Source organism: Typopeltis vanoorti, chromosome 11 (assembly GCF_054136105.1).
Source record: "Typopeltis vanoorti isolate ZY-2024b chromosome 11, IOZ_Tvanoo_1.0, whole genome shotgun sequence".
Lineage (NCBI taxonomy): Eukaryota > Metazoa > Arthropoda > Arachnida > Uropygi > Thelyphonidae > Typopeltis > Typopeltis vanoorti.
The window spans coordinates 109,455,994-109,480,028 of NC_143559.1; the positions used below are offsets into that span (position 1 = coordinate 109,455,994).

The 24,035-nt window shown below is 34.5% G+C and overlaps 1 protein-coding gene across 2 annotated transcripts in view; it reads left to right on the plus strand.

Annotated features, from left to right (window-relative positions):
- Nucleotides 1–24,035, plus strand: part of ais (DExD-box helicase 52) — a 115,894-nt gene that overhangs the window by 78,897 nt on the left and 12,962 nt on the right. For both annotated transcript variants that reach the window (XM_090400148.1, XM_090400149.1), the window contains exons 9-12: nucleotides 191–281; nucleotides 1,988–2,261; nucleotides 3,191–3,266; nucleotides 17,378–17,449. In XM_090400148.1, the coding sequence (XP_090256274.1) occupies nucleotides 191–281; nucleotides 1,988–2,261; nucleotides 3,191–3,266; nucleotides 17,378–17,449 (513 nt within the window). The remainder of the gene's footprint in view (nucleotides 1–190; nucleotides 282–1,987; nucleotides 2,262–3,190; nucleotides 3,267–17,377; nucleotides 17,450–24,035) is intronic.

A 24,035-nucleotide genomic window follows, 5' to 3' on the forward strand; every position in this document is an offset into this window, starting at 1 on the left:
CAAATTTCAGAAATTTGATATATAATATGAAGTTTTATGCAAATTAGTTCACAGAATCAAAATTGTTGTTAATAAAAAGAGGACAGACAACATAATGATCCATATTCCTTTTAGAAAGTTTGATAAAAATGGTATGTTTGTTATTCCTGATCCCCTAATTATAATTTTTAATCATGTATGTATATTTTAGGAATTCTACTGTAGATTTAGTTCAGCAGCAACTTCAGTTCTGTGGTTCTGAAGCAGGAAAATTGGTGGCAATCAAGAATTTAATTACTCAGGTTGGTTGTCAGCATATCATTTTTGTCATTAATATAAATCAGTTCTTAGATATCAGTTTACTTACAAAAATGAATATTTTAAAAACATAGTTTGCATGAATTTTAATGTTTCAAACACCCAAAAATAGAAATAACAGAATTATAAACTGCTTTACAATAAGTGTCTCAGTTTGAATGATGTAGAGATAGATTTCAGAGAACAGTAAGACCTATTCATAAAGTCTTTGTTTTACCATCTTTGGGTTGAAATTTCACTATAGCGGAATATAAATATTTATAATACTACTTAAATATGCTAACTGTTAAGCTTTGGAAATTTATTAGGATAAAAAAAAAAAAAAGTTGTTTCAACTATATTTATATCTGACAATTTTTGATTTTTAGGGAGTTTATCCTCCATGTCTTAGTGTTTGTACAAAGTAAAGAAAAAGCTAAAGAACTGTATACTGAACTTGCGAAAAATTAAATATTGATGTAATTCATGTAAATCATACTCAAGAAGAGGCATGATGCTGTTGTCAAAAACTTTAGACTTGGTAAAACATGGATACTTATAATACTATTTAATAAGCTAACAGCTAAGTTTTGGAAATTTATTAGGATAAAAAGAAAAAAAAAGTATAATTTGATGTATTTCAAATTCCTGTTCCTGAACTGGCAGGTAAACAGAATACAAACTCAGTTACAAAGCATTGTTCCCTTCAAAGTAGTTTCTTTTTTAAATGTATGCATAGAGTCTAGTGTTTTTGTCACTGCTGATAGTCTTTCTTTGAGATTATGTTTAGCTGTCGGAATCAGTCTACATCTCTGTCCTTTGAACTGAATTCCTTTTTAGGAACAAAATGAAGTTGCCGACTTCCCATGTCATCATTTTATGCAAGACATAGGGAGCCAGTTTTGTGGAGTACAGATAATATGGGACCACAGCCTTGTACTTCTAACACTGCTGTACATACAATGCACTGAGTCCTAGGGCATTATGATGAAGCAACTAGTTCTGCATGCACAACTTTTTTTGTGTGCACTTTCCTTTCCGTACCTAAGGATACCTAGGTACCATTGGTTGACAGTTTGGCTTGCAGGAATGAAGCTCTGGTGTATTCTTTTCCATCCAGAGAATACATTCTCAGCTCACATTTTTCTATTCTTCAGCTTAGAAAACTGCTTGAAAGTCCATGTCCTTCTCATCTCTGAATACTAGTTGCAGTATTAAAGCATTCTCTGAAGTAGTTTTACTGAAAACATTGCAGATTATAATGGCAACACTCAACAGACATTCATGAAGTAGCTGAAAGTCATCCTGCTTTCTGGATATGCAAGGGATGCTTATATGATGATGAGGTATTGAAAAGTGGATACTAAATAGGTTTGAAATTTAAGTTTCAAACCTGTTTGGTGTCTGCTTTTTACTCATGTTTTGCATTTATTTCTGATAGTGTCTTAGCTCTTTTTTTTATTTTACTTGCATTTCTGGTTTAACGTTATTTTTGATTTCAGGGAATTTATCCTGCAGCCTTGATATGTGTACGGTGTGTTGCTATTTTTATGAATAAATTTATGACAAAGTAAAATGTTGATTATTTTAAGAAGAGCATGATATGTTTTTGATAATTCATTTCTGATAGAGTAGCATAGTTTTTATTACATTTTTTTTTTTAATACTTGTTTCAACTATATATTTGTATCTGACAATTTTTGATTTTTAGGGAGTTTATCCTCCAGTCTTAGTGTTTGTACAAAGTAAAGAAAGAGCTAAAGAACTGTATACTGAACTTGTTCGTGAAAAATTAAATATTGATGTAATTCATGCAGATTGTACTCAAAAAGAGCGTGATGCTGTTGTCAAAAACTTTAGACTTGGTAAAACATGGATACTAATCTGTACAGACTTGATGGGGCGAGGTATGGACTTTAAGGGTATCAATTTGGTCATAAATTATGATTTTCCACCCAGTGTGATTTCTTACATCCATAGGATAGGTGAGTTTTGCATAAATATGAATAAATTCAACTGAAATAAAATAAATATGTTCTTACTTTTGTTAATTAATTTTAAATTTAATGACAGCTATTATATAGAGTAAATAATCAATATGCATTTAGCACTGTTGAACATGCCGGTATTAAATATTGTTCATTATTGACATTTAATATAAATGCAGTGCTTGTCAAGAGAATGCTCAATAATTGATCAGTAATTATTATTATTATTACTACTACTACTACCAAAGACCTCTAGGGAGTCATGGAGGTCACATATCACTGGCTGTCATATATTTTCTTGAATTCAATCACACTACCTGCACTCACCATCTCCAAAGGCAAGCTATTTCAATTGCACACTGAGTAAAAAATCTAGCTCTGACTCCCTTTATTGGCTGCATTTATTTTCAACTTCCATGATGCTTTTCTCTCCTTTCTCCACCCTCCATGAAATGAAAAATTCCATGTATAGGTATCCTTCGTGAGCTTCCAAAAGTTTGTTTTTTCTCTATCATATTACCCTTCTTTACCCTGTTTGCTCATGTCTGCAGTCTACAAGATCTCGATTTGTTCGCATAATATGCATTCCATAGTCACAATATCATCTTTAATACTTTCCTTGTACCCTCTCCCAGTGTATCTGCATCACTTTGGAAGCTAGAGACCAGAATTTGCATAAGAGGATTAGGAATTGGTGAGCCAGGTTATCATAGATTCTGAATCTCAGTGTATTAACTTCAGAACTTAAACCTCTTAGTGGAATTAATATAAACCACTGAAATGTGGCAGAAGGGTGGAGGGAAGGTTTTTTTCTTCATAGTAAAGTATATCATAATGACATATATTTGAAAACAGGAACCTAATGGTGTTTATCAATGAAAGTATCATATTCTCTTAAGTATTTAAGGTTTATTATTTTTTCATAGGTCGCACTGGCAGAGCAGGTAGACCAGGTCAAGCTATTACATTTTTCACAGAACAGGATTCTATTAATCTGCGAAGGTAAGCTTGTATTATAACAATATAAAACAACTTGCAAATTTGCATTTTGATATGCCTCCTCGTCTATATTTTTTTCCCAGTCTCAGCAAACAGAAAGATCTGTTTCCCATTTCCTTCTTTGGATTATACAATAGAGATATGGCCACTTTTAAAAATATTTTCTCGTATGGTGGCAGAAAAAAACATACTTGGAGGATTATAATTGTTATTAATTTTCAGAATGTGTTATTTGTTGTATGTATATAGCCTCAGCAGCAGATTAACTAAGATAAATTGCCTAGGATGCAAAATTCCAAAAAAAAACAACACAAAATTGTATTTTAATTAAAATCACTGGACAGTTTATTAGCAAAGATCCATATAATGATGACTTTGACCATTATGCACCTTCATATCAATCTCAATAGTCTGATGCATTAACTCTGTGAACTGCTGCACTTCACACCACAGGCATCTTATCCCAGGCAGACAATAAATTCTTGCAGCTTCATCAGATTTCTGATGTTTTACTCGTTCTGTGAGTTCTCCATTCAGAATGCAGTTGAAGTTTTCTATGTTCTTTCTTTCCTGTTTTCATAATCTTTATCTTGGTATTGCCAGACCATATTTTACCTGATTTTCATACCATATTTATTACAGCATTTACTAGTTAAGGAATAAAAAAAAAAAAAAAAAAAAAAAAAAGAACTCTCTAGCCTCATCAGTTTCTCCAAGCATGATCCCACCAACCTAATATGTCATTGGATATTTCATCATGCATAACTCTACACTTGCTAACATTGAATCAACAGTAGCATTTCTGCTTACCTTGCCCATCTTTGCATCATCAATGAATAACTGAACGTCTCCTGTCAGGTACTTTCCAATATTGTTGATGTAGAATTAAACAACAGTGGTGCAAAGACTAATCCCTGGGAGACATCACTGGTCACCAATAGCATATATTCCCATCCCATATTCTCCAGTTTATGCAACAACTTTTCATGTGTTAACCAATTAAATGCCTTAGGAAAGTATAATGGTATTGTAGTGTATCCATTCCTTTATCCAATTGACACTGTAACATTATAAAATAAGAGCAAAGCAAATTGCTCAGACATGACATCCCTTTAATAAACCCATGCTGTTCCTTTGAAAGTATAACTTGTTTGTCAATCTATTTCTCTGAGTTCTTACAATCTCCATGAAAATCTTCACAATCACTCTAGAGATGCTGATAGGCAATATTTAGTCCCATCAATCTTTTCACACTTATGCAACAAGATTATCATACATTCTTTCTGTTATCACTTTCACTGTCATCGACTGGTATCAAAATAGTCATCCTTAACCAAGATTCCTTCTGCCACTGTGTTCAAATTTTACACTTTTTGGCCTCAAGTTCTCACAACAGCTCAATATATTCTCCTTCATTGTTATTGGGTTTTCTCTGCTACCCAATCAGTGCTCGGATAATTTAAGTTACCTATAATTACCTATTTAGTATCCATCAAGGTGATTTGTATGCATGTTTTCATCTACTGCCCTAGTAAAGGAAAAGCTGGTCCTTGTTGGGGATCTAAATAGCAGAGTAGGAAGTAATTGTCAGACATAGAAAAATATTTTGGTAAAATTTGGAGAAAAGAGCAAAGCTAATAATAATGGCAAATACTTGTTGGGTTTCTGCTCAGTACATGGACTGGTTGTTACTAACACCATGTTCCAACATAAAAATGTGCACAAATTCACATGGAGAAAAGAGTCAAGGAATAAGACAAGTCTCATTAACTATGTTATTGTTGATAGTGATGTTTTCTCCCTGGTGCAGGATACCAGAGTGTACAGAGGATTTGAAATTGGAAGTGATCACTTAGACTTGAGCAGAATAAAATTGAATTTCATTTTGAAAAGAATAACATGTAAGAAAGTTTTAAAGCGAATAAAAGTTAAGCAACCCTCAGATGTGAACTGTAGACTAAAATACACAAAGCTTATTAAAGAAAAAATGAAAGAGTTTGAGAGCAGGAATCAAACTTTGGAGATTCAGTGGCAAGCCCTGAACAAAACACTGATTGATTCAGCCAGAAAAGCATGTGGTAATATTGTCTGTAAAGATTTTGGCAAGAACATAGAAAATAAATATCAATAAATTCTGGAGGTTGTTGAAGAAACTCAGAAATGGAGGAAAGAGTGCTATAAAAGGAATTAGAGATGATAAAGGTGACATGAAAACAGGAGAAAAAAAGATATCCTTGAAGTATGGAGTAAATACTTTGAAAAATTGCTAAATGAAACAAGCAGTGATGACAGCACAGTGGTAAAAAACACTGACCAGGCATGCAGTCAGGAATACATATTCATACCTGAAGTAGAAATAGTCAAGAAAAATTTGAAATGTGGAAAAGCAGCAGGAGTAGATGATATTTGACCAGAAATGCTGAAGTATGGAGGTATAAAAGTTTTACAGTGGCTACACTGTATAGTTTAGAAGGCCTGCATCATCATCATCATCAAATTCCTGCCATGTACCCTCAAGGGGTGTACAGGATATAATAGTACTACATGAAAAAGAACTACATCATTACTAACTTCCTATCTACAATTTTCCTCCAAATCAGTCTGTTACTTGTCAAGACTCCAACATTATCAGATCTTATATTTCTATCGTCTAAGGCACTTTGTACCGTATCAATCCACCTATATCTTGGCCTTCCTCTGGGTCGTTTTGCTGCCAACCTGGCAGAGAACACTTGTTTTGGTAATCTTTCCTCGCCCATTCTGTTTAAGTGACCATACCACCTGAGATTAGCTCTGCTAACGCATTCCTGGATGCTGACAATGTCAAGTTCTTTCCTAATATCCTCGTTTTTAATATGATATTGCCATTGATGCCATCTGTTCACGCCTATGATCTTTCTCAGGACTCTCGTATCTGTGGTCTCTAGTCTTTTTTGTCAAGTGTTTTACTTCTGACCCTGCTCTCAGATCCATAAGTGGTTTGAACACTGTCTTGTATACAGCTAATTTAGTGTTTCGACTAATTTCTCTCTTATTCCATTTGAATTTATTCAATTGACTTCCCACCATACCAGCTTTGCTGATTCTGTTGTCTATTTCTATATTTAATTTACCATCTTCAGTAAAAATCGTGCCTAAGTAGCTGAAATGTTTTACTTGTTCCACAGGTTCTCCATTCATAACACAGTTGACATTTTCAATGATTCTGCCTATTTTCATTGTCTTTGTCTTTTTATTGCTGACCTTCATACCATATATTTTACAACAGTTATTTAATTTAGTCAGAGAATCTTCCAGATTTTTAGCAGATTTATTTAGAAGTATAACATCATCTGCATAAAGCAAAGAGCTGACATTAACATCTCCAATTTTGATATCATAGATAATCCTTGATATCCTTGTCTCACACCAGATTTAACATTAAACCATCTTTCTGTACTTCCTTCAATTCTAACTGCTGACTTACAACTCAAATAAAGACTAAGTATAGTTCGATATAATGCTCCATTGACACCATATAACTGCAGCGTACTGAATAGCTTCTCTCTTGGCACCTTGTCATATGCCTTTTCCAAATCAACAAAACTTAAATACAGAATTTTGTTATATTCCCATGCTTTCTCGACTATTTGTCGTAAAGTGAAAATCTGATCCTGACAGCCTCTGTTTGGCCTGAATCCAGCTTGTTCTTCACCAAGCTTTTCTTCCACAATTCTTCTCAACCGTTTCTCAAGTATACTTGCATAGATCTTGCCAGGAACACTCAGTAGGGAAATACCTCTGTAATTCTCACATTTAGTTTTATTTCCCTTTTTATATATGGGTACTATGAGAGCTCTACTCCACTCATGGGGAATTCGTCCCTATGTCCAGGCTTTCTGGACTATGCAGTGCAGCCACCGTAAGACTCTCATACCACCATACTTCAGCATTTCTGGTCGAATATCATCTACTCCTGCTGCCTTTCCACATTTCAAGCCTTTGATGGCTTTTTCTACTTCAAGTATGGATATGTATTCCTGCCTGCATGCCTGGTCAGTGTTTTTTACCACTGTGCTGTCATCACTGCTTGTTTCATTTAGCAGTTTTTCAAAGTAATTACTCCATACTTCAAGGATATCTTTTTCTCCTGTTTTCATGTCACCTTTATCATCTCTAACTCCTTTTACAGCACTCTTTCCTCCATTTTTAAGCTTCTTCAACAACCTCCAGAATATCTTACCACCATCTTGATATTTATTTTCTATATTCTTGCAAAAGTCCTCCCATGACTTTTGTTTAGCTAGTTTTACACAGTGTTTAGCATTCTTGCATTTGTCTCTATATTCTCTAAGAGCACAAGGTGACTTATTTGACAGGAACTTTTGATATGCTTTCTTCTTTTCCTTCACTGCCTCTTTAACTTCCAGTGTCCACCAGAGAGTTCTCATTTTTTTATCCTTGCAGACAACCTCACCACATGCCTTTCTGGCAGAATCAATCAATGTTTTCTTCAGAGTTTGCCACTGCATCTCCAAGGTTTGGTTGCTGTTCTCGAACTCTTTCATTTTTTCTTCAATAATCTTTGTGTATTTTAGTCTACAGTTCATATCTGAGAGTTGCTCAACTTTTATTCGCTTTAAAACTTTCTTACATGTTATTCTTTTCAATATGAAATTCAATTTTATCCTGCTCAAGACTAAATAGTGATCACTTCCAATTTCAAATCCTCTGTACACTCTGTTGTCCTGCACCAGGGAGAAAACATCACTATCAACAATAACACAGTCAATGAGACTTTTCTTATTCCTAGCCTCTTCTCTCCATGTGAATTTGTGCACATTTTTATGTTGGAACATGGTGTTAGTAACAACCAGTCCATGTCCTGAGCTGAAATCTAACAGATATTTGCCATTATTATTAGCTTTGCTCTTTTCTCCAAATTTTCCCAAAATATTTTTGTATGTCTCACAATCATTTCCTACTCTGCTATTTAGATCCCCAACAAGGACCAACTTTTCCTTTTTCATTGTGTCAGTTGCTTTTTCTAAAGCATCAAAAAATTCCTCCACTTCTACCTTAGTAGAACCTTCTGTTGGACCATAGGCACAAATAAGTCTCATTGTCCAGTTCCCCATTCTCATATTTGCCCACATCACTCTACTTGAGACTGACTGCCATTCAAGAAGATTAGCCTCATATTTTGTGTTGAATACTATTGCTACTCCTTCTTTTCTTTGATTGTCATTGCCTGAATATAACATTTTGTATTTATTGCTCAGAAAGATCTCACTCTTTTTGGTCTTTTTTGTTTCAGTCACCCCTATTATGTCGACCTGGTACTTATCTAATTCCTCAATAGCTCCATTTCTTTGCCATTCAGGCTTCTTACATTGATGGTACCGATCTTTAACTCTGGTGATGTTGAGTTGGGGTTTGTTTTCAGATTTGTTCCAGTAGCTGACTTTTCGCTGTTCGCCCTGGTTCCCTGGCGAAAACAATTGGGACCTTGTTTAACCGGGCGACGCTCCAGCCGGCATGAAATTTTGTCATGTTGTATCATAATTTTTTATTTTGGTTTAACCAATAAGAATACAATTTCGTCAGGTAAATCCCAAATTGCCAGCCGATCCTTGTTAGTTCAGTATCCAAGTAGATACCCAACAGGGTGCACCACGAGAAGGTGAGGATTGGACATTAGGTCAGAAGCCCTGGTCGGTTCTTCACATTCCTTTAAAGGCTATGTGGAGGTCTCCTCTCAGTTATACAGCTTTGACCCTTCAGCACCCCAAAAAAAACTTATCTATTTGATAACAGGAGTTGCCATATAATGTTTGTAATATGCAATGTGAGATTTGTCAGTATTTATTATGTTATGTCATGACTTATATAACTGAAAAAAGAGAGCGAGAGAGAGAAGAATAAATCAAGAAGATGCTTGTTTATTTTGGCATAGAATGAGATAGAAGTATTTTTAATTAAAGATCAGTTCAAATTTATAATGAAGGAGGCAGACAAAAGTGAAGACTTTTAATGCTATGATCTTTAATTTCGCTAATGTATTAGAAAGATAATTATATATATATATATATATATATAATTATCCCATGCACGTGAGAGGTTCCAGAACAGTCTATAGATATTATATTTAGGTAAGGAGATTGTTAATATTTTTCTTGAATAGTTGAAGGTTGTAACTTTTGGGAAACACTTTGTTAGTAAGATTGCTCCAGAAAACAGAGGTAGAGGGAATGAAAGAGGAAGAGAAGCAGGTTTAGTGAGATTGCAATAAGACTTAAAAGTGATAATTATTCAGCATAACGAAATCTAATTCTAAAAATAAAAAAAGTATTTATTCTGGTAATTTTAATTTCTTACTCTTTTGGCATACTTCATCCGGATTCCAGTTATTTGGAAACATATAATAAAAGATTGATTCATTAAACAAACTAATAATCATTGTTAAAATATGAGGGTAGTCTGAAAAGTTCTTGGCCTCGACCATAGATGGCAACACTATCGGCACGATTTTTTTTTTTTTTTTCCTAAGTTGGTACATCTCTCATAAGCATCCATGTGAAATTGCAAATAACTCTATCAAGTAATTTCTTTTATACAGTTGTCTGAAGCAAAAGTGTTGTCTGTATTCCCTTGAAATGGATAAAATTCATTATCATGCAGTTATAAAATTTTTTGTGAAAGAAGGTTTAATGCCAAAAGAAATTCAAAGTTCATAAAAGTTTATGGGCACTCTTCTCCTTCGTTTTCAACAATTAAGACATGGGCTGCCGAGTTTAAACGTGGCCGTACCAACCTTGAAGATGATCCACGTGAAGGACGTCCAAAAACTGTAACAACACCAGAAATCATTGATCAAGTGATTAAGACTGATTTTGAGGAAAATTGTAGATAGGAAGGTAGTAATGATGTAAATTTTTCATGTAGTACTATCATATCCTGTACATCCCCTTGAGGGTATGTGGTATTGGATGACGGCGAGTCAAAGTGCCTGAAATTGCTGATGACTATAGACATTTCAAAAGAACATGTGGGATATATTTTGCATGAAGAATTGCAAATGAAAAAAGCTTTGTGCAAGATGGGTGGTATGCTTGCTCACAGCAGATCAAAAATGCACTCCTTGAAAATCTCTGAGCAGCGCTTGGAGCGTTTTAACAAGAATAAAACTGATTTTGTGCATCGATTTATTACCATGGATAAGACTTGGATAAAAAAAAAAAAAAGACTGGAAAAAATAAGATGACTGAAAGAAAGAAAAAGAATAACTAGGATGTCATCATCATCAAATTCTTGACATGTGCCCTCAAGGGGTGTACAGGATATGATAGTACTACATGAAAAATTTACATCATTATGAACTTCCTATCTACAATTTTCCTCCAAATAAGTCTATTACTTGTCAAGACTCCAATATTATCATTATCAGTCTTTTTATAAGAAATATATTTTATCAGTATATTTCTATTGTCTAAGGCACATTGTACCATATCAATCCACCTATATCTTGGTCTTCCTCTGGGTCGTTTTCCTGCCACCCTGGCAGAGAACACTTGTTTTGCTAATCTTTCCTTGACCATTCAGTTTAAGTGATCATACCACCTGAGATTAGCTCTGCTAACGCATTCCTGGATGGCGAAAATGTCAACTTCCTTCCTAATATCCTCGTTTTGAATATGATATTGCTATTGACGGCATCTGTTCGTGCCCCTAATCTTTCTCAGGACTCTGATATCTGCATTCTCTAGTCTTTGGTCAAGTGTTTTACTTCTAACCCAGCTCTCAGATCCATAAGTTAAAATTGGTTTAAACACTGTCTTGTATACAGCTAATTTAGTGTTCCGACTAATTTCTCTCTTATTCCATATGAATTTATTCAATTGACTTCCTACCATACCAGCTTTGTTGATTCTGTAGTCTATTTCCATATTCAATTTACCATCTTCACTAAAATTTGTGCCTAAGTAGCTGAAATGTTTTACTTGTTCTATAAGTTCCCCATTCACAATGCAGTTGATATTTCAATCTTTCAACCTATTTTCATTGTCTTTGTCTTTTTAATGCTGACCTTAATACCATATCTGTTACAACAGTTATTCGATTTAGTCAGGGAATCTTGCAAACTTCTAGCAGATTTATTCAGAAGTTTAACATCTTCCGCATAAAGCAAAAAGCTGACATTAACATCTCCAATTCTGATATCATGTTTAATACCATTTTCCTTCATAATGTGATCCATATAGATAATGAATAACAGAGGGGATAATGTACATCCTTGTCTCACACCAGATTTAACATTAAACCATCTTCCTGTACATCCTTCAATTCTAACTGCCGACATAAAACTCAAATACAGACTAAGTATTGCTTGATATAATGCCCCACTGACACCATATAACTGTGGCGTATTGAATAGCTCCTCTCTTGGCACCTTGTCATATGCCTTTTCCAGATCGACAAAACTTAAATACAGATCTTTGTTATATTCCCATGCCTTCTTCACTATTTGTCGTAAAGTGAAGATCTGATCCTGATGGCCTCTATTTGGCCTGAATCCTGCTTGTTCTTCACCAAGCTTTTCTTCCACAATTCTTCTCAACGGTTGAGAAGAATTACTTGCATAGATCTTGCCAGGAACACTCATTAAGGAAATACCTCTGTAATTCTCACATTCAATGTTATTTCCCTTTTTATATATGGGCACTAATAGAGCTCTACTCCAATCATCAGGAATTCGTCCCTCTGTCCCGGCTTTCTGAACTATGCAGTGCAGCCACTGTAAGACTTTTCTACCACCATACTTCAGCATTTCTGGTCGAATATCATCTACTCCTGCTGCCTTTCCACATTTCAAGCCTTTGATGGCTTTTTCTACTGCAAGTATGGATATGTATTCCTGACTGTATGCCTGTTGAGTGTTTTTTACTACTGTGCTATCACTGCTTGTTACATTTAGCAATTTTTCGAAGTAATTACTCCATACTTCAAGGATATCTTTTTCTCCTGTTTTCATGTCACCTTTATCATCTCTAACTCCTTTTACAGCACTCTTTCCTCCATTTCTAAGCTTCTTCAACAACTGCCAGAATATCTTACCACCTTCTTGATATTTATTTTCTATATTCTTACCAAAGTCCTCCCATGACTTTTATTTAGCTAGTTTTACACAGTGTTTCGCTTTCTTACATTTGTCTCTGTATTCTCTAAGAGCAAAAGCTGACTTATTTGCCAGGAACTTTTGATATGATTTCTTCTCTTCCTTCACTGCCTCTTTAATTTCCTGTGTCCACCATGGAGTCCTGATTTTTCTATCCTGTAGAACCTCACCACATGCCTCTGTGGCTGAATCAATCAGGGTTTTCTTCAAGGCTTGCCACTGAATCTCCAAGGTTTGGTTCCTGTTCTCAAACTCTTTAATTTTTTCTTCAATAATCTTTGTGTATGTTAATTAATCTTAATAATATTAAGATTAATATTAATAATTTTTGTCTACAGTTCACATTTGAGAGCTACTCAACTTTTATTCGCTTTAAAACTTTCTTACATGTTATTCTTTTCAATATGAAATTCAATTTTATCCTGCTCAAGACTAAATAGTGATCACTTCCAATTTCAAATCCTCTGTACACCCTAGTGTCCTGCACCAGGGAGAAAACATCACTATCAACAATAACATAGTCAATGAATTTGTGCACATTTTTATGTTGGAACATGGTGTTAGTAATAACCAGTCCATGTCCTGAACAGAAATCCAACAGGTATTTGCCATTATTATTAGCTTTGCTCTTTTCTCCAAATTTTCCCAAAATATTTTTGTGTCTGACAATCATTTCCTACTCTGCTATTCAGATCCCCAACAAGGACCAACTTTTCCTTTTTCATTGTGTCAGTTGCTTTTTCTAAAGCATCAAAAATTTCCTCCACTTCTATCTTAGTAGAACCCTCTGTTGGACCATAGGCACAAATAAGTCTCATTGTCCAGTTCCACATTCTCATATTTGCCGACATCAATCTACTTGAGACTGCCTGCCAGTCTAGAAGATTAGCCTCATATTTTGTGTTAAATACTATGGCTACTCCCTCTTTTCCTTGATTGTCATTGCCTGAATATAACATTTTGTATATATTGCTCAGAAAGATCTCACCAGTTTTTGTCTTTTTTGTTTCAGTCACCCCTATTATGTCGATTTGGTACTTATCTAATTCCTCAGCTAGCTCCATTTCTTTGCCATTCAGGCTTCTTATGTTGATAGTACCGATCTTTAACTCTAGTGATGTTGAATTGGGGTGTGTTTTCAGATTTGTTCTAGTAGCTGACTTTTCGCTCTTCGCCCTGGTTCCCTGGCGAAAACAACCAGGGTCTTGTTTAACTGGGCAACGTCCCAGCCAGCATGAAATTTTGTCATGTTGTACCATCATTTTGTATTTTGGTTTAACCAATAAGAATACAATTTGGTCGGCTAAATCCCAAATTGCTAGCCCATCCTCGTTCGTTCAGTATCCAGGTAGATACCCAACAGGGTGCACCACGAGAAGGTGAGGATTGGACATTAGGTTAGAAGCCCTGGTCGGTTCTTCGCATTCCTTTAAAGGCTATGTGGAGGTCTCCTCTCAGTTATACAGCTTTGACCCTTCACTTTATTGTACAAGAACACCACAGATAAAACAACTTCAAAGCTGCTTTCACATTCATGAGAAAAAATGTCTGTGATGCTTAGGTTATCAAAAACCTCATCTGTCTTCCAAGAGGCTGGGTGTACATAAAATTTTCTGTGCATATGGCATAAGTTATGCCAGAAAAATGCAGGACATTTGGGAGGGATTCCAATAATGCAATAAAAATCAAGGCATTATCCTAAAGCAGTTTTGAATGGCCTATATAAAAGACTTAAATTCATGTAAGATGTTACACAGCACAGTAAACAATGAAGCACGTGTGACATCTCAGTATGATATTAACTGCTCTTTTAACAATGGTTCCATTAACATTATAATTTGTTTTATGAATAATTCTGCCACTATGTTTTCAAATAAAAAAAATATATATATATTTCTAAGGAAGTATACCATATAACATAAGAAACTAGTAGAATAAATACTTTTTTTTTTTTAATTTTTATAGTTATGTTTATACTGTTATTCTGAAGATAACTTACAGAAAGCTATTTTAAATCTAAATGAGATATCCAAAGATTATGGTATGATAATATCAATGGAAAAATCAAAAACTATGGCCTTTAAAGGACAAGATCCAGCAAGAACTAAAATAGTATTAGATAACAAGATCTTAGAACAGGTGAATTCATTTAACTACCTAGGATGTATGATCACTTATGAAAATGAAAAAGATATAAACATAAAAATTGCAAAATATTTAAAAATAACAGGAGTAATTAACTCTATATTTAAACCAAACCTAGTTCAAAAACAAACCAGGCTAAAAGTATACAATACATTAGCCCTACCGGTCTTAATGTATGGAAGCGAAATCTGGACAATAAAACACAAAAAGACAAACAAAGATTAACAACAGCAGAAATGTAGTTTATGAGGAAAAACTGCAAAGTATACCCTATTTGATCACAAAAGAAACGAAGATATTATGAAAGAATTAAACCAAGAACCAGTAATTGAAAAAATTAAAAAATATAAACATAGATGGATGGAACACGTTCAAAGAATGAAAACAGAAAGATTACCAAAACAAGCCTTAAAGTACAAGCCATTAGGAAAAAGAAAACCAGGACGTCCTCTTAAACGATTCAACGATGACTTCTAAGGCCGGAACAGGCCATACTAGGCCTAAATCCTTGATACGTATGATGATGATGTTTATACTGTTTTGCTACTGCTTTAGCATGTTCAGTGGATAGCAGAGGAGTGGAAAAATGCTCATGAAAATACCTGTAGAAAAGACATAAAGTTGATATAGCAGGCTGTGAAATGGCAGTTGAAGTTATTGAGAGAGAGATCATTGATCAGCTGATTGCTCTCCTGGATAGCATCAAGAGTTTTTAAGGAGGTTTTTTTTTAGATGCAACCTGAATATGAAACTATTCTAAGGTTGCACAGATTCTGGATTTGTACAGAGTTTATGTGTAGATAGGTGAAAAATTGGATCTTAAGCAGAAAATGACACTAAGTTTTTTTTATAGGAGGCTGAGGAAGTTATGTATGATGTGCTTAGAGGAAAATGTCAGTCCAGAAAGAGAGCTGATCCTGTCTAGTGATTTGTTTATAAATAAACAAAAGCAAGGTGAGATGAAAATTGAGATCTCTTTTGCAAAGGGGCAGGACTGTGTTTTGGTAGTGTTAAAAGTGACTAGGGTTCTCCTTCATACCATTGAAGAATGGTATGAAGGTGTGTTTAAGGCATTAGTTGTAGAACAGCTTGAAGCTTAGGTGTTCACTACAATGTTTGTTAAATAAGTAGAATGAATGGAGTGTACTGTTATAAACACACTATAGATAGGATTTGAAGTCAGTGAGAGAAGGTTAGTTATTTATAAAAGAAAGAGGTATAGATAGGATTTGAAGTCAGTGAGAGAAGGTTAGTAATTTATAAGAGAAAGAGGGTAAGTCATAGAAAGAGCCCTGGGACATTCCTGCATTGATAGAGAAGTCCAAAGAGAGGAAGCCTTCTATCATGACATGTCAGAGAGAAACTGGCTACAAATTATAAATAGCGGTAGGTAGATCAAAGACTGGCAATTTCCTAAGTAGAGACCGTGCCATACCTATTAAATGCTCGAAATCATGGATTTCTTGGGACCTTTCCATTGGATGTGTCCAGAAGCAGATGGTATATGCCTAACAAGGTAGTGTTACACTAATGATCTTCTGTGAATATAGAGTGGCATAATCCATACTCTTGGACTGCCAGATATGAAGAAATTGACTGTTGATGATAATCCTCATTATTTTAGAGCAAACATTAGGTCATTAATTAAACAGCAGATTTTAGCTCTCTTTTTGAATGAGCTGTATATAGGCTTGCTTCCATATTCTAGGGTAGATGCTGGTTAAGTTCAAATGGACATGATGTCCATTTGTACAGGCCTTCTGATCACTTGCAAAGGTCATTAATTTTGCTCTTTCTGTACTTCTATCTTTCTTATCATGACACACCACTGTAACAACACCTGAAGATAAAGGTGGCATCATTCTCCTCTGACTTCTGCATAAGCAACCATGGCAAATCACCACCTACTAAACCAGCATCTTTCAGCATCATGTCTATAGTTTCTTAATTTAACCAGCAGATAACACTAAATGTTACAGGAGGCAAATTTTCTACATTTTACTCTTTCAGATTTCAATTTGTTGATGGTTGTTTGCATATATTGTGTTTCAGCATAGGCTGAGAATTTAGCTGGCATTCTTGCCTCAAGTCACTTGCTATATGCTTTTTCTTGGACTTAGAACACCTCCTGTTAAATAAGAGTGGAATGGCTGCTCTAGAGATCAAACATGGTGCCAGCTACTTCATGCATCCCGTAAGCAAGGTAGTGTTACACTAGATGATTCTTATCTACTACCTAAATGGACATCTGACTATTCAACTTTGGTTGTGATTTAATGGATAATGCTTTCTAATAGTACTTCTGTATATTTCTATTTTTGAATAATATTATAGCATGTAAGGAGTGTAATGAGAGTAGCTTATTTCTTTTAATATTGAAATTACTATTTACCAACCATTACCATTTAACAATCACTGCAAAACCTAAATATTAGTCATGTTCTTCATTTATTTAAAGTATAAAATTTTCAACTAGTTTCTAAATATCAGAATAATGAATGCGTTTCATCTAGAGTTGCAACAAAACATTTTTTAAAGCATTTAGTTTTACCTGTTTTCCACATATTGTTGATCAACTCCAATACATCATTCTTACTGTGTGCTTTTATCATCTAATAACTTTCCCAATCTTTCTGCTGCTTTGCTGCCCAAAATTATTACTTCACTGTATTGCATAAAGATATATTTATAATGTTTATAAACCCAATATACATTTGTGCAGTCTGTATCCTACTATAAAGTAATAAATATGAAAAATTGATATTTTGATTTATTTTGAGGCAGTTCTATTCATTTTATTAATATTTTTAACTAGCATTGCTCAAGTAATAAAGAATGCAGGAGGCAAAGTTCCAGAATACATGTTACAACTAAAAAAACCATCTAAGTAAGTTATGTAACTAAAATCTGATGTTTGGGTTTCTTCATTTCAAAACTTGAAATTGCATGCCTCTACTGGTTAATAATAGTAATCATTCTGCCAAATATTTCATGCTGAACAGCTTGCTCTACACAAGTTATTCATTTTGTTGGATAGGTGTTTTAGTAGTTAACTTTTAAAGGAACTTTTGATATCAATATACTTCATGCAGATATTATTATTAGTGACACCTCCAAGGAGTCTGAAGACTCATCACGGGAGGACACCTACTGTACAACTCTCCATCTCCACTGCTATACATAACCTCTACTACCAATCACCTACATCAACGTCATCTACTGCCCACCACCACAGCTAGTATTTTTTGTCTGTAAATTGCATGTTCTGAAGGGCCAATTTGTCTGTATGCAGGATGAAAACCCGAGTTTCCGGGAGAAAAAACCCTGCTACCTCCATATGAGATCGGCTAACTTACCTTCATTTGAAAAAGTCCATATAAAGATTCCTCTCATCATGATGAGAATTGAACTTAGGCCTTTTCTAATTGAAGGGCGCAAAGTACCGTCGTTCTTCTAATTGCGCTACGAAGGCGCTTATACTATTAAATAAATCCAGCACAAGTCAGCAAGATTCCCTGACTAAATTTAATAACTGTTGTAATAAATTTGGTATGAAAATCAGCAATAACAAGACAAAAACAATGAAAATTGGCAGAAACATTGAAAATATCAACTGCTTTGTGTATGGAGAACTTATAGAACAAGTAAAATATTTCAGCTACATAGGCACAATTTTTTTGTGAAGATGATAAATTATGGAAATAGACAACAGAATCAACAAAGCTGGAATGATTGGAAGTCAACTGAATAAATTTATATGGAATAAAAGAGAAATTAGTCAAAACACTAAATTAGCTGTATACATGACAGTGTTCAAGCCAGTTTTAACTTATGGATCTAAGAGCTGGGTTAGAAATAAAACACTTGATCAAAGACTGGAGACCATAGACATGAGATTCCTGAGAAAGATTAGGGATGTGAACAGCTAACATCAATTGCAATATGATATTAAAAATGAGGATATTAGGAAAGAACTTGACATTGTTAGCATCCAGTAATGTGTTGGCAGAGCTAATCTCAGGTGGTATGGTCACTTAAACAGAATGGGCGAGGAAAGATTAGCAAAATGTGTTCTCTGCCAGGTTGGCAGGAAAAGACCCAGAAGAAGACCAAGATATTGGTGGATTGAAATAGTAAAAAGTGCCTTAGAAGATATTAAGATAAGATCTGATCATATTGGAGTCTTGGCAGTAACAAATTGATTTGGAGGAAAATTGTTGATAGGAAGTTAGTGATTATGTAAGTTCTTCATGTAGTAGTATCATAATATCCTGTACATCCCCTGAGGGTACATGTCAGGAATCTGATGATGGTGATAGTTTAATCTCTCATGGAAGCAAGATTTTATTTAACCCGTTAACATACAAAGACGTCTGTGACAAGTGTTTTGTTTATTGCACCAAAATTGATTTTGAAGTATCGCAGATGTTACGAAGTTCGCATCAATTTCAAACAAATTTCATACAAAAACGTCTGTGACACGTGTTTTGTTTATTGCACCAAAATTGATTTTGACGTATCGCAGATGTTATGAAGTTCATGTCAATTTCAAATGAATTTAGGGTGTTAGGCAGTGAATATATATGCATATAAACTCTATTCACTAGTTAGTTTGTGTTGCAATTTATTATTGTCCCTAATATGTCTGCAAATATTTATAATATGTTAGCCGAAAAAGTGATATTGAAAGCAGAGAGGACAGTTTGAATAAAAACAGCGAGACAAATTTATATCATCAGAGTGTTGACATTTTTGACTTGTCAGGTAACAATAGCGACAGCAGCAGTGGAAGTTCGGTTTGAGGCAATGTTCGTAAACGTTTGAGACCGATATCGTCTAGTAGCGATGATTCCGATGTAACAGAAAAAATGGAATTGGCAAGAAAAGGAAAATATTCCTATTATAAAACCATTTACGGAAATTCCCGGCATCAATGCAATTGCTTTGCTAAGATTTGGTGCAAATCCAACACCTCTTTCTGTTTTGAAACAAATACTTTGTGATTATTTCTTTAACATGATAGTTACAGAAACTAATAGATATGCAGCTCAAGCAATAAACGAGGAAATTACTAAAAAGCTTGAAGAATGGTATTCAATAACAAGTGACAAATTGCAGGTATATTTTGCATTATGTATAATTATGTCACAGGTAAAAAAAAATCTAATATAGACATGTATTGGTCAAAGAGGGCTGTGGTCGAGACACCCTTGTAAACGCTTCTTGGCTATATCTCATTTTCTCCATTTTGTGGATAATGAAACAATAAAGAAAGACGACAAAATATGTAAAGTGCGAAATATAGTCGACTACCTGAATAATAAGTTTCGGCAATTATATACACCAGATAAAAATGTAGTAATTGACAAATCCCTTATGAAATATAGAAGTTGACTAAATTATGTACAGTTAGCTAGCAAACGAGCACGATTTGGGATAAAATTTTACAAGCTGTGTGAATCAGACTCTGGATATTGTTCAAAGTTCAAAATTTCTACAGGAAAGGATAAAAGTCCGGAAAGCGATACACCTGCATCTCAAAATGTTGTCATGGAGTTGGCCGAACCTATTTTAGGAAAAGGATATATGGTATTCTTCACCAGAATTATTTTATTTCTTGAGAAAAAATAGTACAAATGTTGTGGGAATAGTTAGAAAAAATCGCAAGAATATGCCTAAGAAATTGACGACATATAAAATAAAAAAGGCGAATCAAAAACTTTATCTTGTCGAGGAATTTTGTCATTACGTTGGTGCGATAAGAAGGATGTTTACATGATAAGCACAAAGCATTCAAAAGAAGAAATGGTAGATACAGGAAAAGTAAGGAGAAGTAAGAGGGGCGATGAATAAAACCTAAATGTGTTCTTGAATACAGTTGCAGAATGGGCGGTGTTGATAGGCAAGACCAACTACTTGCTTGTTTTCCAATTATGCGAAAATGCGTCAAAGGTTACAAGAAAATATTTTTCTATTTGATGGATATCGCTATTTACAATGCTTATATTTTATATTCCAAACTAACAATAGTCAATTTCCGTTTGAACGTAGCAGAAGATATGTTGTCAAATATTTACCTAATTTTACCTAATTATAGTACCCGTGGATGTCCATCGCAAAAGGACTACCCAATTAGACTGCAAGCAAAAAATTGGGCACATTTCCCTGAACATATACCCCATACTGATAAAAAGCAACATCCAGCAAAGAGATGCCATGTATGTGCTAAGCATAATGTAAGAAGTGAGACTACATGGCAATGTAAAAAATGTTTGATACCGTTACATTTACCTAAGTGCTTCAAAAAGTATCATACCTTGCAAAATTATTAATATTCTTTATAATAAGGTAACAATTAATGAAATAAATCACATGAATTAAATAAATAGTAGTTTTATCTGTTCCAACTTTAAAAATAATTTATATGTCAAAGGGTTAAGATCATTCTAAATAGGATTGTGGTGAAAGTTGAGTCAGAGATGTCCAAGGAACAAGCAAGTTTCAGAAAAGGCAAGGATACCAGAGATCAGATCCATTGTCTTAGATTTTGGAGGTGTGTTCCATACACTACTCCAAAGCTTTTGACTATGTTCAGCATGTGATATTGTGGGAGGTAATTAAAATAATTTGTTTCTTCAACCAATTATTAGGGTGGTAACTTATACAGTGAGCAAGAAGCCACTAAGAACATGTGTTCGATTAACTGATTGGCTTCAGGTAGGCAAAGGAATTAGGCAAGAATGCCTACTTTCTCCTTGCCTGTTTAGTATCTATGCTGAGGACATCATGCATGTAGCATTGGATGAGCTTAAGACAGGAATTCAGATAGGTGGCAGATTTCCTCATTTACAATTGTAACCAAGGAAATCCGCAAATTTGGAGTGCATGGAATCTGTCATTGTGAAGAATTGCTGTTCAGAAGAACATTAGGAATGGCTAAAACAAAAGTCAGAGACATGTCTAAAATCTGGAAGAAGGAATAGATCTATCTCCACAAGAACAAAGCTGAGGATTCTGTATGTAGCTATTTTTTTCAATAGTGACTTATGGATGAGAAACTTGGAACCTAAAGAAGTCTGACAGGAAAAAGATAGCTGCTTTTGAGATGTCGTGTTACAGGAGAATGTTGAGAATCTTATATACTGAAAGGACAAACAGATGGGTGCTAGAAAGAAGGACTGGTAAAACTTAAAGACTCCTTAAAGGTGTTGACAGAAAAAAAGCTGAAATACTTTGGAAACATTAAAAGAGGGGGATCCGCCTAATACGAAGTTGGTCAGGTGGGGTGAAAATACTATCAAAAACTGAAGACTCATTTTGTTAGAACTACTATTAGCTTATATTAACCCTGATTAAAAATAAATAAATACATAATGGGTACTCAGTATCTTCAGACATCCTAAGAGGATGTCTGAAGATATTGAGAAAATACCTTCTACGAACGTTATACAATACCAGTATAACAATCTACTATTAGTGGCATTGTGATCAATTTCTTGATAGGTGGTTCTATTGCATAAAAGAAGGGAAATTTTTCTTTTGTAATCAGAGGCATCTCTAACTATAGCAGCTCTTTCTTTATCTACTTTAGTAATAATTAAATGATTGTTGCATGTAAGGAATTTCAAAACTTTAAAATTTGCTAGAGAGAGGTTAAAAGGGGTAAGTTTAGCCTTGACTAGGTGTCTGTGAGATTCATTGCTCTTGTGGCATTTGCTACATAGGCCAGACAGGAAGGTCGGAAGAGATCTGCATGTCTGAACATGTAAAATACGTCGAAAAAAGAAGGGAATACAAATCAGGTTTAGCATTCCACACAACCACTACTGGCCATCAAGTACTCTGGCAACAAACAAAAATGTTATATATTGATAACTGTTTCACAAGAAAATTTAAAGAAGCCTCACAAATGTTTAGGATCTCTACACAGTGCAATAAAAATCGAGGCTTGATTTTACATCGTGTGGTCTGCTTTCATCAAAAATTTAACTGCTACAGACCTAGGATATAGCACATGTGAACCACAGAACATGACACAACTAGCAATGTTCCAACACGCATACAGTAACGAATATATCATTTGTATTCTGGTTTATCAATTTGTTTAACAGTTGTGAAGTTATAAAAAAACATCTAATATGTGTAATTAATCATCAACAAGCTTTTGTTCTGTGAAACGTTTATGTACCATTACCCTTGATGATGTAAGTCTTAAGACACATGAAACTTGTTTGGTTTTTTAATTGTTTATTTTTAATAAATTCTTTATTTACAATGTGGTCTCAGTAACAAAAACTACACAGAAATCTACATCAAGAAATCTTGATGTAGATTTTATGTCATCTTTATGACTTCTTATTCATTTTATTCCTTCCTCTATTTCTAAGCTTTTGAATAGTCTCTAGAATATTTTGCCATCTTCATGATTTTTTATCTAATGTATTCTTACTAAAGTCTTATGACTTTTACACAGCTTTGTTTACAAGTGTGTGTGCATATACACAACCAAAATAAACATATAAATATAAATAGTCTTCATCTACAAATAATTGAGTATGGTTCTGTCCCCTAGGTCTATAGTAGCAACCAATAATATATTTTGTCCAAATGGCCTATATCTCACACTATATAATCTCAAATGAACCATCTTCCTCTCCTGAAAAATTACATACTATGTAATATATTGATGACTTTACTGCAAAAGTTGGCGAAATAGCTCCAAGGATTACTTGGATGTTGAAGATCACATTGCCAAGTAAAAATAGAAAGGGTATTATCCCTCTTTATAAGATTATGGCTTGGCTGCACTACAATGCACAGATTGGATCACCTTGGTTTCCTGGGAAAGAGGAGAGGATTCAGCGACAAGTATGTGGAATGCTCCCTATGAGGATAGTTTGAAGATGTCTAGGTTGCAGAGTTTAGTTGAGAGATGGAGAGGGGACATGATAGAAATGTATAAGTTATTAAAAGGATTCTGTAAGATTGGCAGAAAAAAAATTTTTTTTGCAGGCCAGATTCTCTGCTTGGAGAGTGGTAAATGAGCAGAATGGATTGCCAGAAGTAGTTGTGAGTGCCCTGACAGTGAATGAATTTAAGGATAAGTATTGTATTAATAATGGTTAGTGTGAGTCTCCAGCAATGAGTCTTTTGACTCCAACACTCCATGGAGTCCTAAGACTCATCATGAGAGACCCAAACTATCAACATAATATGTTGTATCTCTTTTCGAAAACATTAACAGAGCTCACAACTAACCCAGGGAACCCATTCCATTCATTTATCACTCTACAAGCAAAAAATGTACTCCTCACACCCATGCTAATAATACTCTTACCCAACTTCCAGAATGCCACTTCTAGCCAAATATTTCCTATATCAATGGCTTCATGAATTTCCTAATGTGGTGAACTGGTTATAATCTTTGTATCCCAAAATGCATAACTTTTCCACATTAAATTGACATCCATTAT